Below are 27,945 nucleotides of genomic sequence, written 5' to 3' on the forward strand. Positions count from 1 at the left end.
GAACTTTTAGTCCGCTCCTTGATATCTACTGGTTTCTCTCTTCCATTAATGCCAGGATTAAATCTTTTGTTTTCCCAACATCAAACACATAATGTAGAAGCAGATTTAAGTGACACAACTTTACTTAACTTATTTCGCTCCCAAAAGAAGGTTCTCATGATTGGTGTTGGATTAAAAGCAGATTTTGTCTCATATTTGCGTGATAAAGAACCAAAAACTGTATTCAAATTAAGTGAGAGAGCGACATTGAAAAATGAGTATCTGTGAAGATTCTTTGGTCTCGGTTCAAAGCAACTAAATGTGTTAATGCAGTCATCTAATTGATCAACAAACTGTCAGCAGTGGAGACAGATCACACATAAGATAATCATTATGAGCAGTTACTGTCACTGCAAAGGGCTGAAGCCTTTCAGTGAAAACACTGACATGTGAAACTGGAGGCGGATCATGTGAAACTCCTCCTCGCTGGCTGGTACAGATGGGGAGGGGGGAGGTGTGTGTGTGTGTGTGTGTGTGTGTGTGTGTGTGGGCTGCGCTGTGCACTGACAGCTCAGTAAGCGGCTGAAGTCCTCTGCCACAGCGGAATGGACTGCCTGAACTTCCACCGCGATGTCCTCTGACAGACTATGCGGCGGTGTGTGAGTGTGTTTCTGTGTGTGTGTGTGTGTGTGCATCAGGGGGGCATATATGTACCGGCAGCACGATGGCTCTAAACCGAGTGTCTCTCCTCTGCCACGATATCACCAGGCTGTGGCTGCAAATGAAGATGATGACAGGTAAAGTGTCTGAGGAAGAACTGGACTGTTAATGTTGTTGGAGCGTGTGTGTGAATCTGTGTGTGTGTGTGTGACACTGACTTCTTGTAGTTCCTTAAAGGTTGTCGTGTGAGCTTTTGTGCGTTCTTGTCCTGATCCCAGCCGCACCACAAGTTTTAGTTACCGGACACCTGCTGTCTGATACAGGAGCTTGTTTTCTTGCCTTTTTGGCTCTCAATGTCACATTTTACAATCATGAGGCATAAACAGACGTGTCAGTGCTCTCTTATTGTGTCCGCTCTGTTCCAAATGCCGTTACAAGTATTCTCTAATCGGCCGCTGAAAGCCGTTTGGTCCCAAGTATGAATGAGCAAAATGAATGAACATGACCTGACTTTGTTTCCCACATTGATTTCGTCTCATTGTCCAAAGATGCTTCCTCCGCCGAAGGCATTAGCATCCATCAGATGGTTACATAACTTAATGTGAAGTGCTCCTCTGGCTCTAACTGCCGGTCGAGCTGTATGTTAACGTGAGGACACACACACACACACACACACACACACACACACACACACACAGCAGAGAGCACGCTGGCAGCATGTTAATCACATTGGTCCCATTTCCTCCTGTCAGTTGGGAGCAGCGTTGGGACAAAACCCTTTTGAGGGTTTGAACGTCCACATCTCCTCCCCCTTTATTTCCACTCTCGGGTGTGTTCATTGGTTGTCTCTTATTTATTCAGTTTGTGTGTGCGCTGATGTGCACTAATGGAAAACCTGTGAACCACAATGTTGATAATATCACAAAGAGATCTGGTCGTGCTTTTCTTGGCCCTGCAGGCTTTTACAGGTGTGTCTGTGGTGACTTTAGTTTTGTGTTGCTGCGCAGAGAGTGTTTGCTCTACCGGCAGATGGCCTCAGGTTATTTAATGAGCGTATCTCACACACACACGCACACACACACACACACACACACTGAGGGAGTGAGTACCAAGGTATCAACCTGTCCCACAGTTGATTTTTCGCCAAATCAAGATTAGTAGTTTCAGCTAAGCTCCCGTAATGCAATCTGGGATGTGTGTGTGTGTGTGTGTGACCTTACATCAAATGACCTGTTTGCATTGGTTTTAGCAGCAGTTGTTTATTGATTTTGTCCTCAAGAGTCATTTACAGCGTGTTGCAACACAAGAGCAAGAACACCCTATCAATGAAGTCAATGCAGAGCTAGATTGTATTAAGTGGAAGGGATGAATCTTTAATGATCCCAGAGGGGGGATTGGGTGATGGCAACAGCGAGTCACAACAAATCAAACATATTGATTTTTTTTTTTTTTAAGGCAGCAACATATTTATCAGGCTACTACACAGCTCAGAGCCGCTCCAGTGACGTCTCACTGTGTACATATGACCTGAAGTTCATTTCCTTTCAGCTGGATTTGCGAGACACTGATTAAAAAGGAGGGAACTCCAATGTGTGTGTAGTCAAACTCCCTAAACACTGGATCCTACACTTCCAATAAGCATATTGTTGTTTGTTTATGTTAGACATGTCTTTTAGTTGCTACGCCCCAAGTAAAATGTATGCAATGCCCCTTTTGACGGTGAGAATGAATACATTCGGCATTATGTGCATTGTTCCCGGTCAAAAAGATGCAAACGCACCTTCCAACTTGAAATGAGCTGCATGGGACCCTGGAGCACATCAGATATTCTTCTCATCGCGCCCGACATGTAAGCTTTTAAGAGCAGGATCACTTTCTGTTGAGGATTGCTGACCTTTTCACTACGACCTTCTCAACTTCAGCACAGATACAATTTAGTATCAACTTATTCGGATCAAATTTCTGTGCAAGCCAAGGTCTGTTTACTCTCTTTGTCAAAATGTTGTCAACAATTCCTACTGCCCCCAAAATACCCCAAAATACCCCCTCAGAAACCTTTTAAGTGTATTATAGTGGATGAGCCTAACTTCCAGTGCATGATGTCATTGTGTAAAAGAGTAGTGTCAGTGTTTTCCTACAGCTGCAAGTTTCTTTTAGGGCAAGTAAAAACACAGACCTCTTGGATTCTTTAGTCATTCGCTGCCTCCCTCTTCTTCTCTCCGTCTTCCTCAGTTTTCATGTCCTTTGTTCTGTGTGGTGTAATGACCGGCATAGCCCGAGGCAGCTAAAAAAAGGCTGCTGTTTTTTGTTTTTTTTTACTCTAATGGTGGCGAGAGAGGAAGGAAGGAGGACCTGTGTTTAAATGGTGCTTTGTAGTTTAGTGCGTTGCACCACATATGCCTCAACAGCTCACATGTGTTTAGGTGGTATGATTCACAAGAATATAGACGTTGTTTGACCTTGAAGCAGGTGGAGGTCACAGTGCTTAATGGATGCACATTTTGAACTTATTAAAGCAAGAGTTTGACAATTTTTACAATACAGTTTGAGCATTAACTAAACAAACAACATGCAAACTGTTTATTAGTGAGCTTCAGAGGTGATGGTAGGTATATTACCCTAGTAGCCGTTTCCTCCTGCTTTCTTTATGCTAAGCTAAGCTAGCGGCGGCTGGCTGTCGCTTCATACTTGGTATCAATCTTCTCATTTGACCAAAACAAAGTTGTTCTTTTCTGCTAATTGTTTGATTTTGCAACGGCTTTGCGTGAGCGTTGGAGGGGTTCTCATACTCTGAGCGTGTGTGTGTGTGTGTGTGTGTGTGTGTTGTGACGGCAGCCCAGACTGCAGACAGGGGGACAGTTAGTGTGTTGTTTTGCTGAGATGATGATGCCACCGTCTATTCAGTAGATCGGGGCTCAGTGCCAGTGACGGAGTCCGGCCTGAAGCCATTGTTGTGGATTTCTAACCGTTGCCGAATGGAGGAAGAGCACATCACTTTCAGCTTCTTGGCCTAAACAAAGACATATGTGTGTAGGATGATGCGTAGCCGCATCAAAACAATAGGACTCAACCAAGGAAACTGTTGCAGAAAACCAATATAGATGATTGTGGAATATCCTCAGTGGAGTAAGGATTGAACTCGTGTGACCATCAGTAATATTTTAATGTTCGTCTGCCTGCTTTTTCTCCTGATCCACACTAATTCAAGCTCTGAGGTTGCACATCGGGCACCACACACACACACACACACACACAAACAACAAATTCAAAGCCACTGTTGGTCGTCTGACCCAGTTGTTGTTTGGCATGGTGTGTGTGTGTGTGTCTGTCCTGTATGTGTCAGATACCCCACATCAGAGACAGATGGGACTTTGGTAAACCCTGACTATAATGCCAGATAATAGAGCTCAGATTCCCTCACACAAGTGCACGTGCACACACACACATACACACACACAGCTGCGGAGCGGCTGGCAAATCCTTGCTTCTCTATATGCAAATATACACAACGCAGCTGGCCATCTCTCAGCTGGCATTTGATAGCAACGCAGCAACTTTTAACCCTGCTGCCACACCCTCACCACACACACACACACACACTCTCACACACACACACACGCGCACAAACCTCGTTTTTTCCAACCTAGTGCCTTCAAGTCTACGTTCCCAATCGGTCCGTTCCATTTGTTGCATTCCAGAGCAGCAGATGGAGGGCTGAAGGTCTCAGTGACGCAGAGCGCTGGACGTCCGTCTTATGAATGTCTTGATCTTCTACTTTTTTAATGACGCAGCATTAGCCAGGGTCAATAGTTGAGCTCATAGAAGTTACTGACGTGTGACTGGATTCTTGCAGCTACAGCATCCAAAACATGTCACTTTCAAGAGTGTCTCTCCAGATTTTTTTTTTATATTTATTTACAATTAATATTTGGATGACAAAACTGTGAAATCAATATGTATGAAAACACAGCAAATCATTTTAATTGTCACATTAAGTTCAGATGTGAACAACTGATGCATTCAAGTGGTGTATCTTGTCATTTGTAATTCCTCCGTTTATTTCAGTTGTGTAACTGCATTAAAAAGTTTGATCCCAGCGACCAATCATAAAAGAGATTAATCCTGTTATCAATGAGCCCTGATGAGAGATTTTGTGTGTGTGTGTGTGTGTGTGTGTGTGTGTGGCTGTTTCTTCGTGTCTGAGGTCGTTTCTGTGTGTTGCTGCCCCTCGGTCCGACCATGTCATGCTTGTTTTTGTTTGCATAGTCCTCAGCCAGGGTCCCGCGTGTTGCATGCGTGTTTGAGTGAACATCAGACAGCTCTCCGGCTTCCTGTGGCTTTGACCTTTGACCAGCACACCAGCACTGAACAGCTGGATGCCATCTTTGAACTGACAGTGTCTGTTTAGCAATGCAAACTTGTAGGAACTCGAACGCAGAACAAAAAGGAGGAGGAGGAGGAGGAGGCGTTTCGAGTGAGCCGGTCATAGACGATGCTTTGTGTTTGTGTAATGGACTACACCTTCATGAGACTTAATTGGGCTGTTGCCTCTCTTTCACCTCCCAGTGCTGACCTAACCAAGTGCGTTTTAACAAATTGAGTTTTCACAAATTACATTGTAAAGGAGCATTAGCTGTAATCAAATCCAAACACATATACACAGTGTGCACTCACTCATTTATCGTTTAAGTGTGTGGGGTGAGATGCTGAAGCAGATGAGATAATCAGGCTGGAGGCTTCGCCTCAAACCAACACTGTGTTCTGCTGGTATTTTAGACCATAGTGCCGTTTGAAGGCCGATACTTGACATAGTTAGACAGATACTCCTCATGATTTCAGTATTTTGATTCATTAGTTTACCTAATTCTTGAGGCTGGGAGGACTCCAAGCGCCATAGAAAAGGGGTTAGGGAAATATATTTTAGGCAAACATGTTTCATATAATAAGATAATTCAGTCACAAAGTTGGTGATTGTGTTTAGGCCAAAATAAAAATGCAAGAAAATGGAGACAATTGTGTGTTTTAAGTTCAACGGTCCAAAAACCTTGAGGATCTCAGTTTACTGTCATTTTTGACAAGGAAACACAGAAGCTGGTACTGTAATTAAATTGATTACAAAAATAGTTGGCAGTTTACATACAGAGATGATTGCAATTGTTGAAACAATGGATCAAAATGGGAAAGAAAGAGATGCCACCTTGTAGTATTGCATGTGTGTATTTTACAGTAAAGTGTTGCTCTGCTGTTGACCTCCTCCCACAAAGAAAACACATCCACAGTATCAGCTAGCACCAGGCCAACACATTAAATATGTAGGCATGTGTAAAGAAACCCTGTCCTCCATTTCATCCTATTGAGACCAGAGCACCTCCATGCGCTTTTTTTTCCCCGACTGCCTCATTCATCCCCCCCCTCCTCCTCATCTACACTATCTTTTCAACTCCAAATCCTCTCTTACACATGCAGACACACACACACACACGCACACACACACACATGCAGACACACACACACACACACACACACACACACACACACACACACACACACACACACACACACACACACACACACACACATGCAGACACACACACACACACAGGCTTTCAGCTGGAGACACTCAAGAATCTGTGTGATTCAGTTGGCTTTTACTTGATGTTGAGTTTGTCCCGTATGTAAATCCTGAAAAGACAAACACAAGTAATGACACATGTTATATTTGTTTATCTTTGAGAGCAACTTGAGGGTGAATTTAACTGTTGAATAGAGCTGAAGTGACGCTGATAAAATAGAGCTGAAAGCTGCAGATAGTTGGGTTATGTATGTTTTCTCCTCAGCTAAGTCCCTGGAAAAAAAAAAAAAGGATGAATGAAATAGTGAAGGGGTGTCGGGGCTTGGGGGAAGGGTGCAAGGAGGCGGAGGGACATTCTTTCTCGGCCCCCCATAATCACTATTTGTGTTTGGCTGCATTGCCCCACTTCCAGTGTGTGTGTGTGTGTGTGTGTGTGTGTGTTTGGTGGGAAAAGGGGTTCACTTGCATCCCTGGCCGCTATAGTTTAATTTCATTCATCCGCCTGAGGACAAAGCAGGGCGTTTTTAGGGTTTCAGCCCCAGTGAGAAGCAGCCCGACGCCTGAATGTCTGATATGTTCTCTCCATTCATGCAGGGTTCGTCTCAGCTCGATGAAAGTGTTGTTTATTGGCTATGTACAATAAAGTCAAGAAACAAGCTCTTTGTTTTTTTCTGTTGCAATAATCAGAGAGGTTAATTGTTGAAAAGCGGCCGCTAAACTACACTCCTGGCTTTAATTTGTAGTGCAAAGAGTTTGAAAAATGGAAAAGGGTCTAATTAGCAAATCTCAATCAGCGGCTTTTTCCCACTTGCAATTAAGGGTTGCCGTGGTGACGGTAACTGCTGAGTGACGAGTTGTTTTGAGACGGACAACGATTTTTACATCGTGAGAGTGAGTGTTGGGAGACCTTCGTTCAGATCGGGACGATTGTCAAAGACACACACACACACACACACACACACACACACACACACACACACACACACACACACACACACACACACACACACACCAGATGCAGTAGAGTCCGAGAGTGCTGCACATGTCTGGCTGAGCTCCAGGGTTTTGGGTCTTAACCCCAGCTTACCGCCTGACACACTGAACTGACAGCTGGCCCGACAACACACTGCAACACAAACCCCCGCATTCGACTTGCTCACACACAGTCTGAACGTCTAAAAGACGACCGTGGCCCTCTCACGCTCTACTTATTGTGTGTTTTTTATAGAGCAACTCACATTTCCAAAGCACATCCTCCCTGCCTCCTTTCTGGTTTCTGCTAATTATGGCAGAGTTGTTGTTTCGGGTTAAATTACAGGCTGGTGGACTGCGGTGGAAGCTCTGTGGTCTGTTAGTCTGTTAAAGTGGACCTCTGCATTACCGTCTCTCTAAACTGCATCCTGCTCCTCTACACTCTTCCTTAACTATTTCTCTTCTTCTGTCCTGCTTTTCTACTTCCCTAATAATATCATTCCTTCTATAAATCCATGACTAATGTCTTTCCTTCCCTGCTTCCTTCCTTCCTTCCTTCCTTCCTTCCTCTTCTGTCCTTGCGGCCTCTCTCCTTTACCGTATTACTGACGAGACGGTAGAAAATATATGATTTATGTCAGTGTGATGGTGTTTGTGTACAGAAGCCGGATGATTCCTGAGTCACTGTTCTGTCATCTTAATGTAATCCCTTGATATCAGGAGCTGTGTGTGTGTGTGTGTGTGTGAGAGCCAGTGTTGTTCACTTCCACTGTAATAGATTCCTGCCTCACCACAACTACATGTGTTTTGCGTTGCCTGTTGAGCCGTAAACAGCTCTAACACATGCTGCCCTGCGCTAAGTGTGGACTACACATGAGACCTGCGGTGTGAGTCACAGTCTAGCCAACGCTGACGCTGACACACTGCATGTAGCATTACTGAGAATCTAAGCTGTTAATCTCCTGGGTTTCTTCATCATCATCTGCGGGAAAAACAACAATGTCCTCAGGTCACAGCTCAATGAAAGAAACGACGCTAGTTGTTCCATCTATGAATACAGAAGCATCGATAAGAAAGCCGTTTAGTCGGCCGGCTCTCTTCTAAAATATGAACAGTTTGCTGGTTTTGCACTTAGATGGTAATTGATGCCTCTCGCTGCCAGCCCTGCCATAATGCTTGGAGACCTCGCAACACTCCCATCACGCCACTCTCAGCGCCAGCCTTTGTCCATACTGCCAAACACACACACACACACACACACACTGCCATGACAGAAACATCACAGTTTTCATTCACGGATGCACACACGATTGTACACCATCTCTTCCCTTGTGTTTGGCATACATGGGTCACACATGGCAGCCGACTGGCTGGTGGAGAATGTGGTTTTATTTCTGTATTGCTCTGTGTCTACATGACTCGCAGGGCTGAATGAGCTTACTGTAATCCAGCTTGACCGCAGAGAGGAGGAAATTTTACCTCGCTTTCTCCCCTCTCCTTCCCTTTCTCAAAGTGCCTATACGTATATAACATGTCTATTTAACAACGAGGCTTGCAATTGTTTCATAGTTGGACACCAACAGCTAGTCAACATGTTTATAGATACACTTCAGCTGTTGGGTATAAATATAAAGATGGTCACAGTGAATTATTGGCTCCATATCTGAACGTGGTTAAACGGCCACGACGCTCCCCACAGCCGGATTTAAACTTGTTTCGTCGTCTGAAGTCAGCCGACCTCAGCCGAATGCAATCGGCGAAGAGCCGATAGCTTCGTCACAGGCCGGCAATGAGGTTGTGTTTTGTGCCCTCTAATCACTTTCTTCATCTCTTGTTGTTCCTCAGATGACATTCTGCAGCAGGAGGATGGTCCTCTGTGTGCAGCAGAAATCGGCTCTGAACTCCAGAAACAGTTTGCCATCCTGCCAGGTTGGTTTGATTCCAGGCTCTCCCGACACACACACAAACACACACACACACACACACACACACACACACACACACACACACACACACACACACACACACACACACACAATTCTCATGTTATTGTACCATCAGGCTTTGTGATAATTAGCTTGTGCAAGATGCCCATTTAACAAAATTGAACTAATTAGCTGCAACTCTGGCGACGGCTGTTTTTCTACATTCTAACGCAAGTGAAAGTGTGATTAGACTCAACATCTAGAATACGCTTAACAAACGCAATTGCATGAAACAATGCATTACTGTTTAATTATTGTGTTGGACTTACAGTGAAGTAAAGTTCAGGATGAACTAGGAACCCCAGATAGATGGTTTTTTTTCTTCTAATTTGGCAGCCTGGATTAGATTTAGAGAAACTAAAGGGGGATTTAATTTACAAATGGAGCAAATTAGGGTTTCTATAATAATGCAAAAGACCTCCACTATTTGTCTTAGTTAGTTTTTAGTGTTTTTTTTTTTTTTTTTTACCCTGAATCCACCCGTTGATTTAATTTCCCAGATTTCCTCTCTTCTCTCATGGAAAGGAAAGTTCTCATTTAAAAAAAGAAGCATCAAGTTTAAAGTTTGAAATGTTATCTCAATCTTTAACTTCTCACATGGAAACGTGTGCACACAGAAACACACACTTCGGGCCCAGTGTTGGGTTACCATGACGAAGACGCCTGCTGAGTGACGGCGTGTGAATAATTCATGATGATCTGCTTTGCAACTTGACCCACCAATGAAAGAGGAGGCCTTGTTTTAGTTTCTGTCCTTTTTGTGCGTCGGTCAGAAGTGATTTGTGGAAAATGGAATTATAATCAAGTCACATTTTAATCATGAATCCATGTCTCCAGGGGGCCGCGGGATGGACGGCAACCCCATCATCGTCTTGCCAGAGTTCCCGGATTTCAGCGAGCTGGAGGATGACGAGGTCCAAAAGGTCCTCGGCTACCTCAGCAGCATCCCCAGGTCAGTGGTGCACACACACACACACACACACACACACACACGCCACCTCCTCCGCTTCCTTTGGGTAGAAAACAAACAAACGGGGAAGGGGTCCTGCCAATTTGTGAAGGTGCAATACCACGTGGAGCCAGCAGATGTCAGCAGTACGATACCAAAGGCCTGCCTCAAGGAAAGCTACTGCACAAAAGACATAAAGAAATAGAGATTGGAAGATTGCACCAAAAAATATGATATCTAATAAATAATATAAGACTTATAGTCAGATGATTTTAATCTAGATATCAATTTTCAAAAGAAGATCCCACAATAATCCTCGCCCTAAAATAAAGGTTTTATATGTGGCTTGAGGTTGAATTTAACACAATTGTTTTGCTCATTGAAATGTAATCATTATACACATCTCTTTCCTTCCCTCTGTCTCTCCTCCTTCATCCTCTCCTTCCTCTCACCTCACTTCCCTTTCTTTCACCTCTCCTTTATTGCTGAGCGCTGCATACTCATGCATACACACTCATGATTAAGGGGAGGAGAAAGACTCGAGATGTATGTATCTCTATACAAATGTGTGTGTGTGTGTGTGTGTCATGGCGGCCGCAGTTTTTTTTCTTTTTTCTGTTTTTTTTGTGGCTCATCACCTTTCTTACCCCCCCTTCTCCCCCTCTCCCCCCAATCCCCCCCTCTGAGTCCCCTCCCTTTCTCCCCACCAGCTATATGCACCCTGCTGCCAATCGGCTGCACTCTGCGTCCTGATTGGCTGTGCGAGAACAGCAAGATGCTGGGCTTGGTTTTAATTGGCCGAGGGTGGGAGGCAGGTGGTGGAGCAGCAGAGGGAGAAGGGAAAGGAGGAGGGAGATGCGCTTTATGGATGTGAACGGTCACCTCTTTCCATCCGCGAGCTGCAAACAGATGATTGTGGATGCAGGGATTGAACACTGACAACAGCGGAATAAGGAACATTTAAGGAGGAATGGATTATTGCTGGATGCCAACAAAGGGATATTAAGGATTCATGTTGTTTTTTTGTCTCGGAATAGCAAAAATCTCTCCCAGATTTTCAGCCAGGTTCATTCAAGTGGTTCGGATAATTTTTTTCCCGGTAGATATGGATTGAGGATTTCATGTCGCAGCGTTCCCTGGGTAGTGTTATATTTTTTTTATGTCTGTGAGTGATGATGAAAATTGGCTAAAAATGACGCCCAGATGGACCAACTCAGCAGTATTTCTCTGTTGGCCCCACAGTGTGTGTGTGTGTGTGTGTGTGTGTGTGTGTGTGTGTGTGTGTGTGTGTGTGTGTGTGTGTGTGTGCGCGCTGCGCTTTAATTGCTATACTTGTGTGTTTCGATGTCCAGCAGGACCTTAGCCGGAAATACTGCAGACACACACACACACACTACACTAGCTTAATGAGGTTGCTACATATGGTGCTGCCTGTGGAATGAATGAAATGGAATGAAGATTTTCACACACACACACGCGCATATTAACGCAGAGCCAAGGTTGCCATGGTAATCACAAGGGTCTCTCCTAATCATCCCTGATGACAGGTGATTACCCCGGACACACAGGCTGTTGTTCCAGAGGTTTTCCCTCTCCCAGCATTGCTTTTTAATTCCCAAAGAACATCCTCTCCTGCAGTGAAGAGCACAGTCACAGTGACCTGGCCTGGTGTTACCTAAGGAAAGCGTGCAGGTTTGCACTGGATGAGCAACACTTGATCTCTGGGAGTTGCAGTGCAGGAATATCGTACTAAAGGGGCGAAAATATCGGGATGCATTTGATCTTATTTGGTTGAAAATGCAAAGAACAGTGGTTTCTCTGAGGATAACTGTGTGTGTGTGTGTGTGTGTGTGTGTGTGTGCTTCTCTCCTGCAGCGTTGCAGCATCAGCAGAGGGTTTCATCCTGGTCATCGACAGACGACTGGACCGATGGGCCGCCGTCAGGGCTACCCTGCTCCGCATCGCTGTAAGACCGTCTGTGTGTGTGTGTGTGTGCGTGCATCATTTGCTGATGATGTACCTCTGACGACGACAAATGGCTGTTTTGGACTGTGTGTGTTTACTACACGTGGTAATGCTTCTTTAAACACACATCTGTGGGTGTAGTTGCTGGTGTCAGCTGTGTGTGTGTGTGTGTATAATTTGGGTGGTCATCCCTCAGAGTAATGGATGTTTTGGTGTGTGTGTGTTTGCTAGTGTGTGTGTGTGTGAGTTTTGAAGAACACAATGGCAGTTCAGCGGCTGAGTTGTTTTTCCTTCTGGATGTCGAAACGAAGCAGGAGGGGAGTTAAAAATAGCGTATTATGCCGGAGTGGTGGGGGGATTCTGTGTGTGTGTGTGTGTGTGTGTGTGTGTGTGTGTGTGTGTGTTGAGACGCCGTCCTGTTTGAATTGGAAAGTCCAAACAACGTGAGCCGTTAGCCTATAGCATACATTTATTTCTGGACAGTGTCAAACTTTCTCTCCTCTCTGGGAAGATGAATCGAAGAGTGAAAGTGCGGGGAGAAAAAAAAATAGTAGAGTAGAGAGAAGGCAAAAGGAAAGGGAATCGTGTCCAGAAAAAATATCCAATAATATGAATTTTAAAGTAGAAAAGAAAACAGTTTTATCTCCCTTTTGTGTTTTTAATTCACTCTCGCAGCATCCTGGATTGTCCTCCATTCACTCACTTACACTCCATCTTTGAATCATGATTAACCAACACGAGGACGAGGCTTCACCACACCCGACACATCTGTTGTGAAGATGCTCATCCTGCATTACACCACCTAGCATGTTCAGCATATGCAAATATATGCAAATGTATGCTAATTGGACACTGATTATAATCAAATATAATAGTCTTCCCTTGGTATTTCTGAGCAACTATCCCCACTGTGACAAGAAGTTATTATGAAGCTCCTGGCTTTCTAATTACTCCACCATGTCGGTTTAACCTGGACGCACAAACATCGGCACACTCAGGACCCCCCCTCACCAATCACAATGGACCAGTCCAGCTCTGTTATCGCAGTCCAGTCCATTGGCTCAGTCCTTGTCCTTGAAAGGGACGTTAATGGACTGTGGGCTGCTCTGATAGCAGGGAGCCAATTAGTAGTTGGCTCTGTGTTTTAATCCGTGTGGAATAATGAGAAGCAAACCAAAATACATGGAAACACTTGTATTGTTTCAGGCAAAGTATAAATGTTAAGGAGAAATTTATATAAATTCAGAACACTTCAACAAACCAAAGTCCATTTATCAATATAATTTTATGTTTTTATCAACGGCCGGTGACTGACGAGATGTTTCCATTTAGTTATAAATTGCTAGTTGCAAGACTTCTGGGAAAACACTTATTTATTTTATTGGCAACAGTTGGACGAGATGATGAATCCCTCTCTTGTGACTGTCTGTTAAATATGAAGCTGGAGCCAGCAGCCAGTTAGCAGAGCTTAGCATTAAGACCGGAAACACTCTGTTCAAAGGTAACAAAGTCCACCTGTAAAGCTCATTAATTAACCTGTTTCATCTTGTTTGTTTAATCAGCATAACACTCAAGTTCTATCTCTGGTGACAATACAACTATGGCAATACAAACATTAATAGCGAAGATAAAATCTGTGTAGAGAAGCAGGTCTTTTTCCATCCATTACCTCACTTCTTTGCTCTATTTTTGTGCTCCTTGGAGTCATCTTCTACTTCCCTTCCCACGCAGCACTTTGAAAAGAACCACTCAAAACCACTCGGAACACTGTATTTTTTTATTTTCGGCTGTATTTGTTGAAATGTTCAGGCTTTTGTTGAGGTCGCTGTTGTGGATTATCACGTTGGAAGTCATTTCTACGGCTTTTAAATCTCGATGCTGATATTCTTGTTGACAGGAAGCCTACTAATATGTAATATATAAGATTGCCTTAGTGATTTATTGATGCCAAGATGCTGCACCTGTGATGTTTTGAGGAACTCAAAAGAGAAATTTTGCTTCTTGGATGACACAAAAAAGAGAGAACAAGGTGGAATGATGTATTGAATGAAAAATACAAACAAATCACTGTGATATGTTGTGTATCGGAGATGCAAAGACTATGTAATTAACATGACCTTATTTAGTCAATCGCTAGACCGTAACCGTTGCCATGTATCGGGAGCAGAATTGTGTCCTGAGACGTCCGTGATGGAAGCGACAGCATACTTTAACCTGAAGCCATGAGCAGCAGGTGACTCGCATGCTCTCCTCAGTTCAATCCCCTGCTGTTGATGTCCTTGTTGGCCAACGCCCACTTTGTCCACGAGCCAATGACACACAGTCTTACTGGAGTATGAAGGTCGTCCATCTTCCAGTGAGACGCCGTGCTCGTCAAGGCCGTTCAAGGTCGCCCGCTGTCATTTACCGGTTCTCCCGGCGGAAAACAAAGAAAAGAGGAGTGGGCAGTATTGTCATGTGCACAGTGATGTGCTACAGCGGTAAACACAACTGGGGATGAACTTTGACCTCTAGTTTCACCGTGGAAAAGGCAACAGTTGCGTTCTGTAGATCAACAATCCAAATAGCAGAATAAAATTAGGGCAAACAGGGTGAATCCACATGCTTTCGCAGTCAAATGAAGATGGGATACTTTGTCTGCAGCCTGTGATTCAGGGTAATGGAGATGCAGTCATTGAAGCATACAGGAACATTGCTGCGGGGGGAAGACATCAGCTGGCGCAAAGAAGAGGCTTGAATTAGTTCCATTTTTAACATGCAGGCTAAAAGGCAGTTACAGGACAGCATCCTCGGCCAATCTCTTTGTCATCATGTGGACACTGTTCATGGCCAGAAGCAGAGAAGCAGACAGAGGGAGGTGCATCCAACTCCCAGGAGAACAATGTGGATGTCATTAGAGGAGCTGAATGGAGTGGGTTTCCTCCCCGAAAGAATATAAATCACCCCGGTCAACAGAAAATGATATTCTAATCCTAATCATTTATTTATGTGCGCTCGCTATCTGCGAGAAGTGTGCATCGCTTTAACGTTGAAGTGTGTGTCCAGGGGATGTGTGTGTGCACATTAGCATGTCTGTGTTCATCTGTCAGGGGGATGCACCCAGCAGATTGTGTATTATCATGCTAATGCAGAGGCACAGATTAAACCGCGACCTCTCTGGGTTTATTGAATTTAATGGTTTCCAATTAGAGATGTATTGCTTGCCGTGTTTTGTCCGGTGAGTTACTGGTAGAACAAGTTTACATTTTCATCTAATTAACGTCTGAAATAACAGTTATTTTGCTTTTTAGTTGCATCTTTCCGGCAGTTTATCGTCCGCGGGGTTTTATTCTAAATACGCCGTCGGTTTTCGGGCAAAATTAAAGCGGAACCTATATGTAGAACGACCGTTGCATTTTCCAACCTGGCTTTCTTTCATCAGCATCGTGTGTGTGTGTGTGTGTGTGTGTGTGTGTGTGTGTGCCAGCCAAAAATAAATGAGTGTAACTGCAGAGTGACTTTTTAAAGACTCTCTCAAACACACATATCTCTCTCTCTCACATACACACTCTCTGTCTCATCACTCTCTTGCATTCCTTCATGCACTCTCCATCTCGCTCCATGCGTTTTCCCAATGAGAATGGTTTCCATGGCAACGCCGTGCAGGCCTACTCGCAGAATAAATTGAAGCCATGTACAGCATTTTATAATTTATTTTTATTTTTTTACCAGGCCTGTCAAAGCACTCGTGTCCGTTCTTATGGGATGTTCTCTGTGATCCCGATGAATATCAAACGACGATGGATGCCGGCAGTGTGTGGCACCATTTTGTAGAGCTTGAAGACGCCAGTCACCGTGTCGTTTCCTCACATATGCATCCCTCTAAATGCTATAAATATTCAGTCGGTTGTTTGCATGAGCAGCTCAGTACACACTACTGCTACTAAAATGTCATCGACAGGAACAAGCTATGAATGGTGTTTGATCGGGAGGCGATCCAACTATACGTCTTGAATATTTTCTATGTTTTCTACATTAACCCCACTCTTTTCCCCCCTGCTTTATTTATGCCAAAGCTGAGGATTTAATGAGCCTGTCGCACGTTTCTCAGCTTGCCTCTGGGGGTGTGTGTGTGTGTGTGTGTGTGTGTGTGTGCATGTCACCCTACATCGATTTATGATGCCTAACAGGGTAGAGCAATCCACCCAGGGTTTTAGAGGAAGCCATAACCAATATAGCCTTTCAGCTGAGTGGCCTCTTGGGCTGTTGTCTGTGTAAAAGCAATTCTACGCTTTTAACCTGTTAGTGCGGAGGTGGAGAGACAAAACGATGTGGTTACTCCCAAAGCCACAGGACTAATTTACCTTGCAGGCACAGCCTTCTAGATGAGGTGTAACAAGGGAGGAACTGTGAAGCAATGTAGGAGATTTAGTAGATATTAAATCCCAGGGAAAACCTCTTAATGGCTCATGATTGCAGCACAGGGACGGCTGTTATACAGCGTTGAGCTTCAAGCCTCTCCAGCGGTACTGACCTTGAAATGTTACCAAAAAAAGAAGGCAGCTATATTAAAACTTAGTTTTTTTAGTTGTTGTGTTAATCAAATCCAATGTGGCATCTGTGACCATTTTTTCCAGCTCACTATAAAAACAAAAAGTGAAGTAATTTCAAAATAGGAATTGATGCATCAATCAAGACGTACTTGATTACTAAAAAGTGAACTACCTCCTGTTTTTCTCCCTCAGGGTTCATTTCCAGGGAACTTGCACTTGGTTCTGGTGTTGCGTCCCACTACTTTGCTCCAGCGGACTCTGTCAGACTTCCTGTTCAAGTACAACAAGGATGAGTTCAAAATGAAGGTGTGACTTGCACATTGCATGCGTCGTTCCTTCTTTCTGTATTGCAATAACACCTCATATGATCAGCTGGTTGCGTTTCATCAGGTGGTGATGCTGAGTTCGGTGACTGAGCTCCATGCCTATATCGACCCAGGACAACTGACCACAGAGCTGGGAGGAACGCAGGAATACCGCCATGACAGCTGGATCTCACACCGCACTGTATGTACATGCATGTTTTTCAATATTATCTTTTTGTGTTCCATGGCAAAAAAATAATTCTTGTATGTCTCTCTCCACAGGCAATCGAGGCGTTCGCCCTCATGGTGAAGACCACGGCTCAGACCCTGCAGGCGTTTGGCACTGAGCTTGCAGAGACCGAATTACCCAACGATCCCGAGGCCACCACCAACCTGCTGCACACACACACTCTGAAGAAGGATAAGATGAAGGTCAGACATGCCTTTCTGTCTGCTCCACGCATGTTAACCCACTATAGTTATAGGGCAGTTACGAAATCAGGCATTTTGGTGGATGATTGTTCTGTAAGAAAATGATTTGTTCCATTTCCAGGAGGACCTGCAGGTGGCTCTGTCTCAGGGGGGACGCCTGTTGGAGTGTATAAACGAGCCGCTACAGACGGACCCTGAATACAGCATGACCAGCGATGAACTGGAAAACTTGGACACTGTAAAGAGGTAGAGGAAGGGATGGAGGCAAACATCAACAGATGAGGAAGTTGTCCCTGAACGCGTCAATGAATCCTCTCTCCTTTCCCCCCTTAGACTCCTGGGTCAGCTGGACGAAACGGAGACGGCGTTTGATGATTTCTGGGAGCGTCACCGCACCAAGCTGGAGCAGTGTCTCCAGCTCCGCCATTTTGAACAGCACTTCCGTGAAGTGAGTTGAATTATGGGATATGTGTGCGTTGCTTTGGGCGGCCTAATGGCAACATGAGTGCACATTACGCAACGCATTAACAATGAGCGTGTTCACAGGTGCGCGCTCAGCTCGACGTGACGTCAGAGCGGCTGTCCGGTTTCTCTGAGGTCAGCGTAAGCCCCGCCCACGCTGAGCACGTCCTCCGAGAGCTCAGTGGACATGAGGACAAAGCCTGTGTAAGACACACACACACACACACACACACACACTGTCCTGATTCATCATGCAGCACATGCTGAACACGTTCACCTTTGATGCCTCCTTGAAGCCATATGGCTAATGATATAATCAATGTGATGCCCTGTCCCATCCCCCATTCACTGCACAAGCTTCACATGTGAAAATGCTGATATAGGTTCTTTAAAAACCGAAAGAGGTCGACTGATTTGTACAAAGTAAGTGTCCCGCTCCTGCCAGCATTGTGGTGAACGCTCCACTTAGACGGGGAGGACAGAGGAGGACAGGTTGTTTCATAGCCAGCGATGGATCGATGACGTGTCCACTGCTGCTTGCTGACTGCGCAGTGTTCTTCCCCGTACCCGCAATATTCCAATATTAAGAACAGTCATCTCCGCTCCGTTTCAACAGGACGTGCTGGACCGTGCCCTGTCCTTGGCATGCGAAGGTGACCGGCTGATTGAAAATTCCCACTATGCGGAGGACTCCATCAGGCCCAAGTGCAGCGAGCTGAGAGGAGTGTGCGAGGAGATCAGCTCCACCCTGAGGAGCAAGAAGAGCCTCCTGCTCAGGGCGATGGAGCTCCACCACGCTCTGGAGAAGGTAGGAGTGTGGAGAAAGATGATCATTTTCCAACTTTTTCCAGACTTCGTGGTCCATACTTTCTATACATGTTTTCCTCCTAGGCATCGCGGTGGTGCGAGAAGGGCATCTTCCTGTTGGCCAGTCAGCCAGTGGACCGCTGTCAGTCTCAGGATGGAGCTGAAGCAGCTCTGCAAGAACTGGAGCGATACCTGGACACGGCGACGCTGCACACCATCGCCGACCGCGGCGCCATCTGCTGCCAGTATGAGGCGGTGCTCACAACTCAGCTCAGGGTCAGTAGGATGTAGATTTAACAGAGGAAATGATACTCGGTTCACCTTTTTTTTAAGTTAGTTTACTGCAATATCTGCGCTCGTGTTTGGTCTCCGTCAGGACCAGGTAGAGGGAGTTTTCCTGAAGCAAAGCTCCGTTCAGGAGATGTTTGAGAAGAGACGCGTCAGCCTGAAGAAACTCGCCGCCAAACAGACCAGACCAGTCCAGCCAGTGGCACCGAGGCCTGAAGTGAAGTCTCCGCTCTCCTCTCCCAGTAAGCCCGGATCAATGGATGAACCAGTTTGATGAAGAAGACTTGATTTTAAATCTGCGGACCTGTTTTTTTTCTCTGTCCTTCAGATCAACAGAGAAAAGACAGAAGATACTCTGCAGATAATGCCCTCTGCAAAAAGGTAAATGCATGACTATTAATCGATTGATTGGCAGTCAATATTGAAACTGGATTCAATTGGAGTCAAATACTACATATGAATGTGTGTGTGTCCAGGTGGAGTCTCCCTTACATATCGGTGGCACCAGACATGCTTCTCTCTCAGAAGAGGAAGAAAACCTGGCAGTGCTTCGACGGTAAGGGAGGGGCGGGGTCAAAGGTCATCCTTTAGAGCCATAGATAGGAAAGCAGTGATACGGTAGCTGACAGAAACTTCTGTCTCTGTGTTGCAGCCACGTGATGAATGAACTGCTGGAGACGGAGAGAGCGTACGTGGAGGAGCTGCTGTGTGTGCTGGAGGTGAGTGTTGGTCACGTCCCTTCAATCGACTGCGGAGATGTGATTCAGTCCCTGCACCTGTTCTCTGTATCGGTAACGCATCTAATATTACACTCCAGGGCTATGCAGCCGAGATGGACAACCCAGCCATGGCCCACCTCATCCCCAGCACCCTGCTGAGCAAGAAGGTCGTCCTGTTTGGCAACATGTCTGAAATCTACCAGTTTCATAAGAGGTACGCTTCCTCCTCTCCAGTATTTATGCTAAGCTAAGCTGCTGGCTCCAGATGTGAGAGTGGTATCAATCTTCTCATGTAACTCTTGGCAAGACGGGGAATAACTGTACATCTCAAAAGAACCTACACCCTTCATGTTGTTTGTCTCCAGGACGTTTCTTAAAGAACTGGAAGCGTACACTGACTGCCCAGAGCTAGTGGGCCGCTGCTTTTTAGAGAGGGTAAGCATTCTGTTGTGGCCTTATAACGAGCCAATAAAAAATATCTTTATCCCTAAAAAGTCAAATCAATGACAGACATAATGTAACGTCTCTCTGTAGATGAAGGACCTGCAGATCTACGAGGCGTACTGCCAGAATAAACCTCGCTCTGAGAGCTTGTGGAGACAGTGCTCCGACTGTGCCTTCTTCCAGGTATCCCTTTCGCCCCTCACTTTAGCAACGTTAGCAGGCCTGTAAGATCGATAAACTGTAAGTATCCTCGTTGGTTCATGATGTTCTTGTGATCTAGGAGTGCCAGAAGAAGCTGGAACATAAACTTGGTTTGGACTCCTACCTCCTTAAACCTGTCCAGAGAATCACCAAGTACCAGCTATTGCTGAAGGTGAGCCGTGTCCATGCTGTGTGTTTGACTGTGTATCCACGGGGGTTCATTTCAGTCTCACTGTCTTCACACTTTTTGTTGTGTGTTTGCAGGAGTTGTTGAAGTACAGCAAGGGGTGCGACGGCTGTGATGACCTACAGAAGGCGCTCTCCTCCATCCTGGGGATCTTGAAGGCTGTTAACGACTCCATGCACCTCATCGCCATCACGGGATACGAGGTCAGAGGCGGTCGGAATGATTCGGAGCAGCTATTTAGTCGGTTGACTTCAAGAGTGGGCCATAAAATATCTGTCTGTCTTTTCCCTTCTCTTCAGGGCAACCTGTCGGATCTGGGTCGCTTGCTGATGCAGGGCTCCTTCAGCGTGTGGACGGAGCATAAAAAAGGTCACGCCAAGGTCAAAGACCTGGCCCGGTTCAAGCCCATGCAGAGGCACCTGTTCCTGCACGAGAAGGCGCTGCTCTTCTGCAAGAGGCGGGAGGAGAACGGGGAGGGTTACGAGAAAGCTCCATCTTACAGCTTCAAGCACTCCCTCAGTGTAAGCTCACATTATCAGGTGTTAGTTGTCTGGATAGGCAGCCGTAGTGACAGATCCGAGCTGACTGTGCATTAATTCTCCTCTCAGATGACGGCGGTGGGCATTACAGAGAGCGCGAAAGGAGACAACAAAAAGTTTGAGGTTTGGTGTAACTCCAGAGACGAAGTCTTTATAGCTCAGGTGAGCTCACTCAGCCTCACTGCTTCTATTGCTGGAGAAGAAACCCCCATCGCTGTTAATGCTGTGTAATTGATTTTCTCATCTAGGCTCCAACACCAGAGATTAAAACGTCATGGGTGAACGAGATCCGCAAAGTTCTGACCCAGCAGCTCAGAGCCTGCAGAGGTATCATAAACACTCACGGCCACACAAACGCACGTTTTGCATTTCTTTCTGCCTTTTGCACAACATACCAGTTTTCAACTGCAGTTCCTGTTTCAGATGCCAGTCAGCAGAAGAGCTCAGACTCCGTTTTCCCGAGTCCCACCAGCAACAGCAGCTCCATCTCCCTCAGGTGGGTGTCTAGCCTTGTATTCGAGCATACGGCGCACCCACAGATTAAGGGGCGTTTTATTTATTTGTATGTTTCCTTCTCCTCGTTCCCAGTCCCTTTCGTAGCAGTAGTCAGAAAAATCAGAAGAAGCAAGAGGAGAAGAAGGCGGAGACGAGCTCGGTGTCCGACTCCACTTCGTCCCCGAAACACAAAGGTAAGCGTTTGATAAATCCACTTAGAGATGAAATGTATTAGTCAACTGTGGCTGAGATGCTCCTACTGAAAGGGGTTAGGGTTAGTGAACCCTCACTGATGTTCTTTTCTTCATCACCTTCATCTTCATGGTTCCTCCTTCTGTCTCTCTACCTCTCACTTACTCTTTTTCTTTTGGGCGGCGGGGCGGCTACATTTACTTTTTCCATTATTGCTCTTTTTTTATTTTCCTCCATTTCAAACCCATTGTTTCCAGATGAACCAGTGACCAGTCCGACCACTGACAGGTCTTCAGTGGCTAAAAAGCGTTTTACTTTGCAGGGCTTCAGCAATCTGAAGAGTCCGAAAGGTAACGTTGGCAGACTGAAAGAGGATTTTAGCGATGACATTCTGTCTTTAACGAATGAAAAGTTTGATTTATGAGCACTAAAAGGCACCGTTAATTTAAATAAAAAAGGATGGGCAGTGTTTTCCCTTCAACCAGTATAATTATCATCCGTTTTATAAGAAATACAGTGCATACATGTGCTGGGATATTAATTGAATATAATTTTTTGATGCTGTATAATATGGCTGTGAGGTGAACTGGTATTTCTAGTTTGTATGTTGCAGTCACTCTGCCTCCTGGTGGTAAAAGTCTAACATTGCTACTGCTGTAGATACACCAGACCTTTAATAAAGAGTGACTGCATGTACATCCGTTCACACTTCAGTCAACAGTATCAATTCTGTGTTTTTGATCTGATGCTGACCAAAGACTGGAGGTCACACAAGTCACAATATGTACAAGCTTCTCGCTTGTTCCGATATTTAATGAGTGTTATATTCTTGCTCCGTTCTCTTTCTTACTCTTCTTCTTCCTCCTCTTCTTCTTCTTCTTCCTCTTCCCTCTCTTCACTTTTTTTCTGCCTGCGTGGCCAGGCTCGGCCCTGAGCCCCGAGCACGGCTCCAAACGCCACTTGGTCAAGAGTGACCCCACACCGTTTGGGTTCAAAGGTACACTGTCGTCCGATAACAGGGGCCCACCTGACACTAGAGGCCGCCATTCATCCTCCCATCCCTCAACACCAAAACGTGCTCCAGCATGTGTGTTTTGATCGTGTAGATTTCACCCGTGTCTCACATAGAAGGATGAAACTGGATATGATGTGACACCAAACATTAATCCAGCAGTATAAACTGGTTTTCATACCATCCCCCGTCACAGTAGTGTTCATGTGTTGGGAGAGAAATGTGTAAAAAGAATACCTGCAGGACATGGAAGTCTTGAAATGTCTCAAAGTCTGTTTTGGCTCATAAATGCCTGAACACTGCAGTTACCATGTGCATGACAACAATTCCTTCACAGGTCATGATCATCATCACTGAATTCTATGTTTTGTGCCTTTTAACATTTTGGGAATGAATCTTATTTGAGTTCTTACTTAGAGTTAGCTTAGCTTAGCATTCAGACTAGAAACAGAGGGGAACGGCTAGCCTTGCTTTGACCAAAGGTACATTGCTAACCGGCGGCTACATTATGCACCACACAGACATGGGAGTAGTATAACATTGTTTGTGAAGAACACTTAACAAATGTCTGATTACTTTAATAAGGGGAACAATGTGGAGCAGCATTACACTTGCAGGTTTTCCTCCTCGTCCATAATGCTAACCAGCTGTCTGACGACAGGACTAGCCGTCTCACTGACTCGCTGGCTGTTTCTCCCCCCGTCTATAGAGCCGGCTCCCCATGTCACTCTGAGCAGAGTCAGATGGATGAGTACCTCTAGTCTGTTACAGACCAAGCGGCGAGGTACAGAGCCGCTCTGAGGATCAGCCACTTTGGGTGTTTGCAGTGGTTTGTGGTGGACATGATTGTTTTTTACTGGAGGTAAAGTGTGGCAAAATATCCACTTTCCTTTCATTTAGCCTTGTATGGAGTCTTACTGGCTTATCTTTCATTCGGCCAAAAGCTATTTCTGCTCTTTGCGCTTGTGAGATAACATTTTAAGTCTCACTCCAAGGCTAAATGGCACCGTTTTCTGGAAGTTACCTGATTTACCTCAAATCAATCATTCTCTTTTCTTCTACTGTTGGGTGTTTTGGGGTTCGGGGTTGCGTGCCGTGGACATCAAGGAGAATTATAACTTATTTTCCAGCTCTGGCCATCAGAGCAGCTTTGAAATAAGTCCACATGATTCAAATCTCCGCGTTCCTCTGATCATGGATTTTACTGGGACCTGTCCGCATTGATCTTCTCTGGGATTTTGGAGGAGTTTGATTTGTGTGTGTGTGTGTGTGTGTGTGTGTGTGTGTGAATGATTTGTCAAACATGTTTTGATCTGATGTTCCAGAATAGATTGTGTGGTTTTGTGCTCCTCACAGGAGATGTATGAGCAACTGTGACTCTATTTCCAAGTGGCATTCGATTTGCTGCTGGCAAAATTCACATTTCCTTAATTCGTGACCCAGGAAGCATATTAATGCCACGTGGAGTTGGAGTGTGTGTGTGATACAGATTCCTCAAGTCACCTCCCATGTCTCATTATTCCACTTCTCTCCTCCCCTACAGGCTGGAACAAGGCGTCTCTCTCGGTGGATGCCTCGGAAGAGAATGATGGGTACTCCAGCTCCGAGGACCCCATGAACTCTGACCCCGAGGACGAAGTAGCACGGAAGCTGGTGAGCCTGAATCTGACGACTTCTGTTTCCGACAATTTGTTGTTTTTTGCCACCTGTAACAGACTGTCTTTGGTGACCTTTGACCCTTCAGGCTCCAGGAAAGTACACGGTGGTAGCGGACTGCGAGAAGGCGGGACCTCAGGAGCTGTCTGTCACGAGTGGAGACATGGTGGAGCTAATCAGAGAAGGAGAGGAGGGACAGTGGTAAACATCTTGTTTCCTCCAACAAATCCTTTAATGATTATGTGCAGTCATGCCAACAAAGGACATCGTTGGGTAAAACCACTGCTTGTTCAATCCCCTGCAGGTTTGTGAAGAACCTCCGCAGCAGTAAGGAGGGCTGGGTGGCGGCAGCAAACCTCCTCAGCCTCATCTCAGAGTCCAAGTCATCCCAGTCGCTCAGCAGCTCAGGTATTCTTCTTCTTCTTCTTCTTCTCCAGACACCTGTTCCTCAACACTTTTATTGACTCTGTTCCTCCAACACCGTTGTTGTTGTTTGTCCCGCAGACGGCAGCGTCTCGGGGAACCTCAGCACTTCTTCCAGCTGCAGCGAGACCTACACCAGCTTCTCCGACATCAAACCCTGACCCGCGATCACCGTCCCAACGCCACCGCCTGAAACACCATGTGGAATATATAACAAAAGAAATATGCAGCTGACAGGAGGACGGATCGACGTGTTTCACTCCACATCCATGTACCAGTACAACAAAAACAATCTCAACTATCATTGTATCTGCGAAGGCTACCAGAGTTTTATCTGACGGTCTACTACCCCTCCTCCATTTTCTGATTATTTATAACCATCTGTCAGTCTAATTTCCACCATAGCAGTATTAAACTCTCACTTTAGATTATTTTGACCTTCAGAGTCAAAGATACTTCTTTAAACGTCACAGTATCTGTGACGTTCAGAGGAAAGCTAAATGTCCTCCGTCTGATATTGAATCCTTCTTATTATGTAGCATTGAAGTGGAAAACCGAACCCCTTCAAGTCAATGACATCACGGCACAGCGACAGATTCTTGTGTGAGATGTCCGTTAGGTACAGATACGATCAGACCGGTATTTCACATGGCGCTTTAGTGTCGGACATTAATCGTACACTGTGAAAAGTGGCAGCTGGCTGCAACAAGAGAATAAGAAAAAAAATGCTCTTTAGGGCGTGTCAATGTGAGTCTTGTCCCCTTTTTGTACGGGGGACACTTGCAATGTGAGGGCGTGTTCGATGCCGCTCGTGTCTGGCGGGCCAGTGGTTGTATTCTTAAGATAACCAGCTGGTTTTGTGGCGTCATCTTCTATTTGAAACAGTCAAATGCATCACTAGGTGAATGTCACCCACAGCACTACCTGGTGTTCAGATGTCATGCACATACACTCACACAGCACACAGTTGGAACAACTTTTGGACCTCTCTTTTTCTTTTTTTTGTCTGTGTCAAGAGTGATTGTCTATCTCGCCTCTGAACTGCTCTGGATTTACCTCTCAGGAAGCCGAGACGTTGCGTGGACAGGCAGGTGTGACTGCATACCTAAAACGTCTTTCTGTGCACACGTTCTTGCACACTTGTGTGTCGCTTCAGACCAAATCCAACTAGTGTATGTCACCCCCGGAGGATAGAGGGCCATTCTGACGTGGTGTAGCTGCTGGATTAAAGTCTAATGAGTTCAGTGACATCCCCCACGTTGACGGAAACAGTTAAAACTCAACACTCTGCACATGGATCCAGTTTTAGTGTCATGACCACTGCGCTCACCTATCTTTGGTTTGCGCTGCGGCAACAAAAGCAGGCTTTGTCCCCTCCCCGTTCAGGCATGTGACAGTAGCCACCTCTCTACAGGCAGCGCTAACCAGGGCCAAGACCTTTTCTCGACATGTCTGCACCACCCGCCCCACAGCAATATTTGCTTGCTTAACCATGATGTAGCCGAGTAACCGAATAACAAGGTGCACATAAGAAATAATTGCAAAAGTCTGACAGGGGGTGGTGAGTAAAAGAAGTTGGCTGTAGTGTTGATAGCGCGTCTCTGACAACCAGCTGCACACAAGTCAGCTGTGCTATTCTGAACACTGAATGACACCTTTATCACACCTTGTTTTTCAAGGGCGAACATGTTTTTTTTATACCCGACGATTTCTACTGTATCCACAAGCCACACTGTAAAAACAATCATCTTTTCCCCCATCTTTTTTTGTTGACTATGTGTTGAAACAGTGCAGCGTGGTGATAAACTCAAACCACCACCACCCCGTGGGTTGTATTTGTCACACGGCCCCCGACTATGATTAGTGCTCGTGATGGTTTTCTCGAGCTTTTTTCGCCCGAAAAACACCTTTCCTACTAAAATCCCAACAGGCATGTCCTCCTTATGAAAGGGAAGATTCTTCTCCAGGAAAAAAAAGGATGCTTACGGGCCTCTGTGTCAAACTGTGAGCTAAACCAGAGAGTAAACTAAGGCTGGCATTATGTGTCGATCCGTGTGAGACTGAGAAATGTATGTTACACTTGTACAGATGTGTCCTCTATACCTCGCATTGTTTTCCTCGAGAGCATGTACATTGTGAAGAGGATCATGGTTTATGTGAGTCTCCTTGTCTCTCTGTAGCGTCTCTCTTTGTGGCATGTTCCTCGTGGACCTCTCTTATCAAAGCCCTGAACAAGGCAAGTATTTTTACCAGGCACCATTGTATGTCTTGAGAGTTTATTTTCTGCCCTCCTGGGAGCTGACACGGGCACTAAACTTCGTCAGTGTTCTATCATGATCACACAATAAAGCTTCTTGAATGGTTTGTACTTTTTGACTTGGAGGCTGGACAGACGAGAAGGGTTATATTTTTTTGTTTCTTTTTATGCAGCACATTGCAGCAACCACTGTCTTTATTTTCCTATTGTATCTACTGAGTATGGTGTTGATATAAATATATTATGAGACATATCTGTGTATATTTGTAAATATGTAATGAATTGTATGTACAATGAAAAGCAGCTTTAATAAAGTCTGAGATGGTTTCCTCTAAGGGATTTTGCCTTTTTTATTAATGGTAATTGAAGCTATTTTATTCAAATTTTGTTTGAATAATATTATAAATTGTAACTGGCAACACCCTCAATTAGACTGTGAGCCATGTGTGCTTTTAGAAATACCATTAACCGGCATATTTAATAATGAAATACATTTTTTGTTTACGGATTTTTGTATAACCTTATTATTCAACATAAAATCACATGGATACATTGACAATGTTATAAAATATGTATTTTGATCCGGACGTGTAAAATTAAGCACGTGGTATTTAACCTCCAATGAGCTTTTTTCCAGTTGAGACCAGGGGGTGCGTTCCAATATGTACACCATCCGACCTTCAGTCTCTTTTATCCTTTATTTATCCCTTTCAGGCGTGGAAAACAAATACATCCAATCAAATAGAATATATACTGTTTTATATTTGATTAAACAGCATATATTATGGTAATATCTGAGGCAAGGTGGCTAAAAGGACTTGTTATGAGAGGATGTGGACGAGACTCAGCCGCGGCTGGAAAGATACAGATGTATAAAGTTAGCACGCGGGAGCCAGACTCCTACCGGAAGTG

General features: G+C 45.1%; 1 protein-coding gene across 1 annotated transcript; it reads left to right on the forward strand.

Annotated features, from left to right (window-relative positions):
* Positions 1 to 703: 703 nt before the first annotated feature.
* On the forward strand, positions 704 to 27,368 carry mcf2la (mcf.2 cell line derived transforming sequence-like a; the record flags this gene model as incomplete). Its single annotated transcript, XM_079236484.1, has 33 exons — positions 704 to 776; positions 9,029 to 9,112; positions 10,006 to 10,120; positions 11,993 to 12,083; positions 16,807 to 16,920; positions 17,005 to 17,121; positions 17,202 to 17,351; positions 17,473 to 17,597; positions 17,685 to 17,799; positions 17,898 to 18,017; positions 18,430 to 18,621; positions 18,705 to 18,896; positions 18,997 to 19,150; positions 19,237 to 19,289; positions 19,385 to 19,464; positions 19,561 to 19,627; positions 19,726 to 19,841; positions 19,993 to 20,062; positions 20,162 to 20,254; positions 20,352 to 20,444; positions 20,537 to 20,662; positions 20,759 to 20,980; positions 21,068 to 21,160; positions 21,247 to 21,325; positions 21,422 to 21,494; positions 21,587 to 21,687; positions 21,943 to 22,035; positions 22,608 to 22,682; positions 23,407 to 23,481; positions 24,241 to 24,350; positions 24,442 to 24,554; positions 24,658 to 24,761; positions 24,858 to 27,368. 33 exons carry the CDS (start codon positions 704 to 706, stop codon positions 24,935 to 24,937), a joined length of 3,558 nt encoding a protein of 1,185 aa, XP_079092610.1. The 3' UTR covers positions 24,938 to 27,368.
* Positions 27,369 to 27,945: the final 577 nt, after the last annotated feature.

This window comes from Taurulus bubalis, assembly GCF_910589615.1.
Source record: "Taurulus bubalis genome assembly, chromosome: 21".
Classification (NCBI taxonomy): Eukaryota; Metazoa; Chordata; class Actinopteri; order Perciformes; family Cottidae; genus Taurulus; species Taurulus bubalis.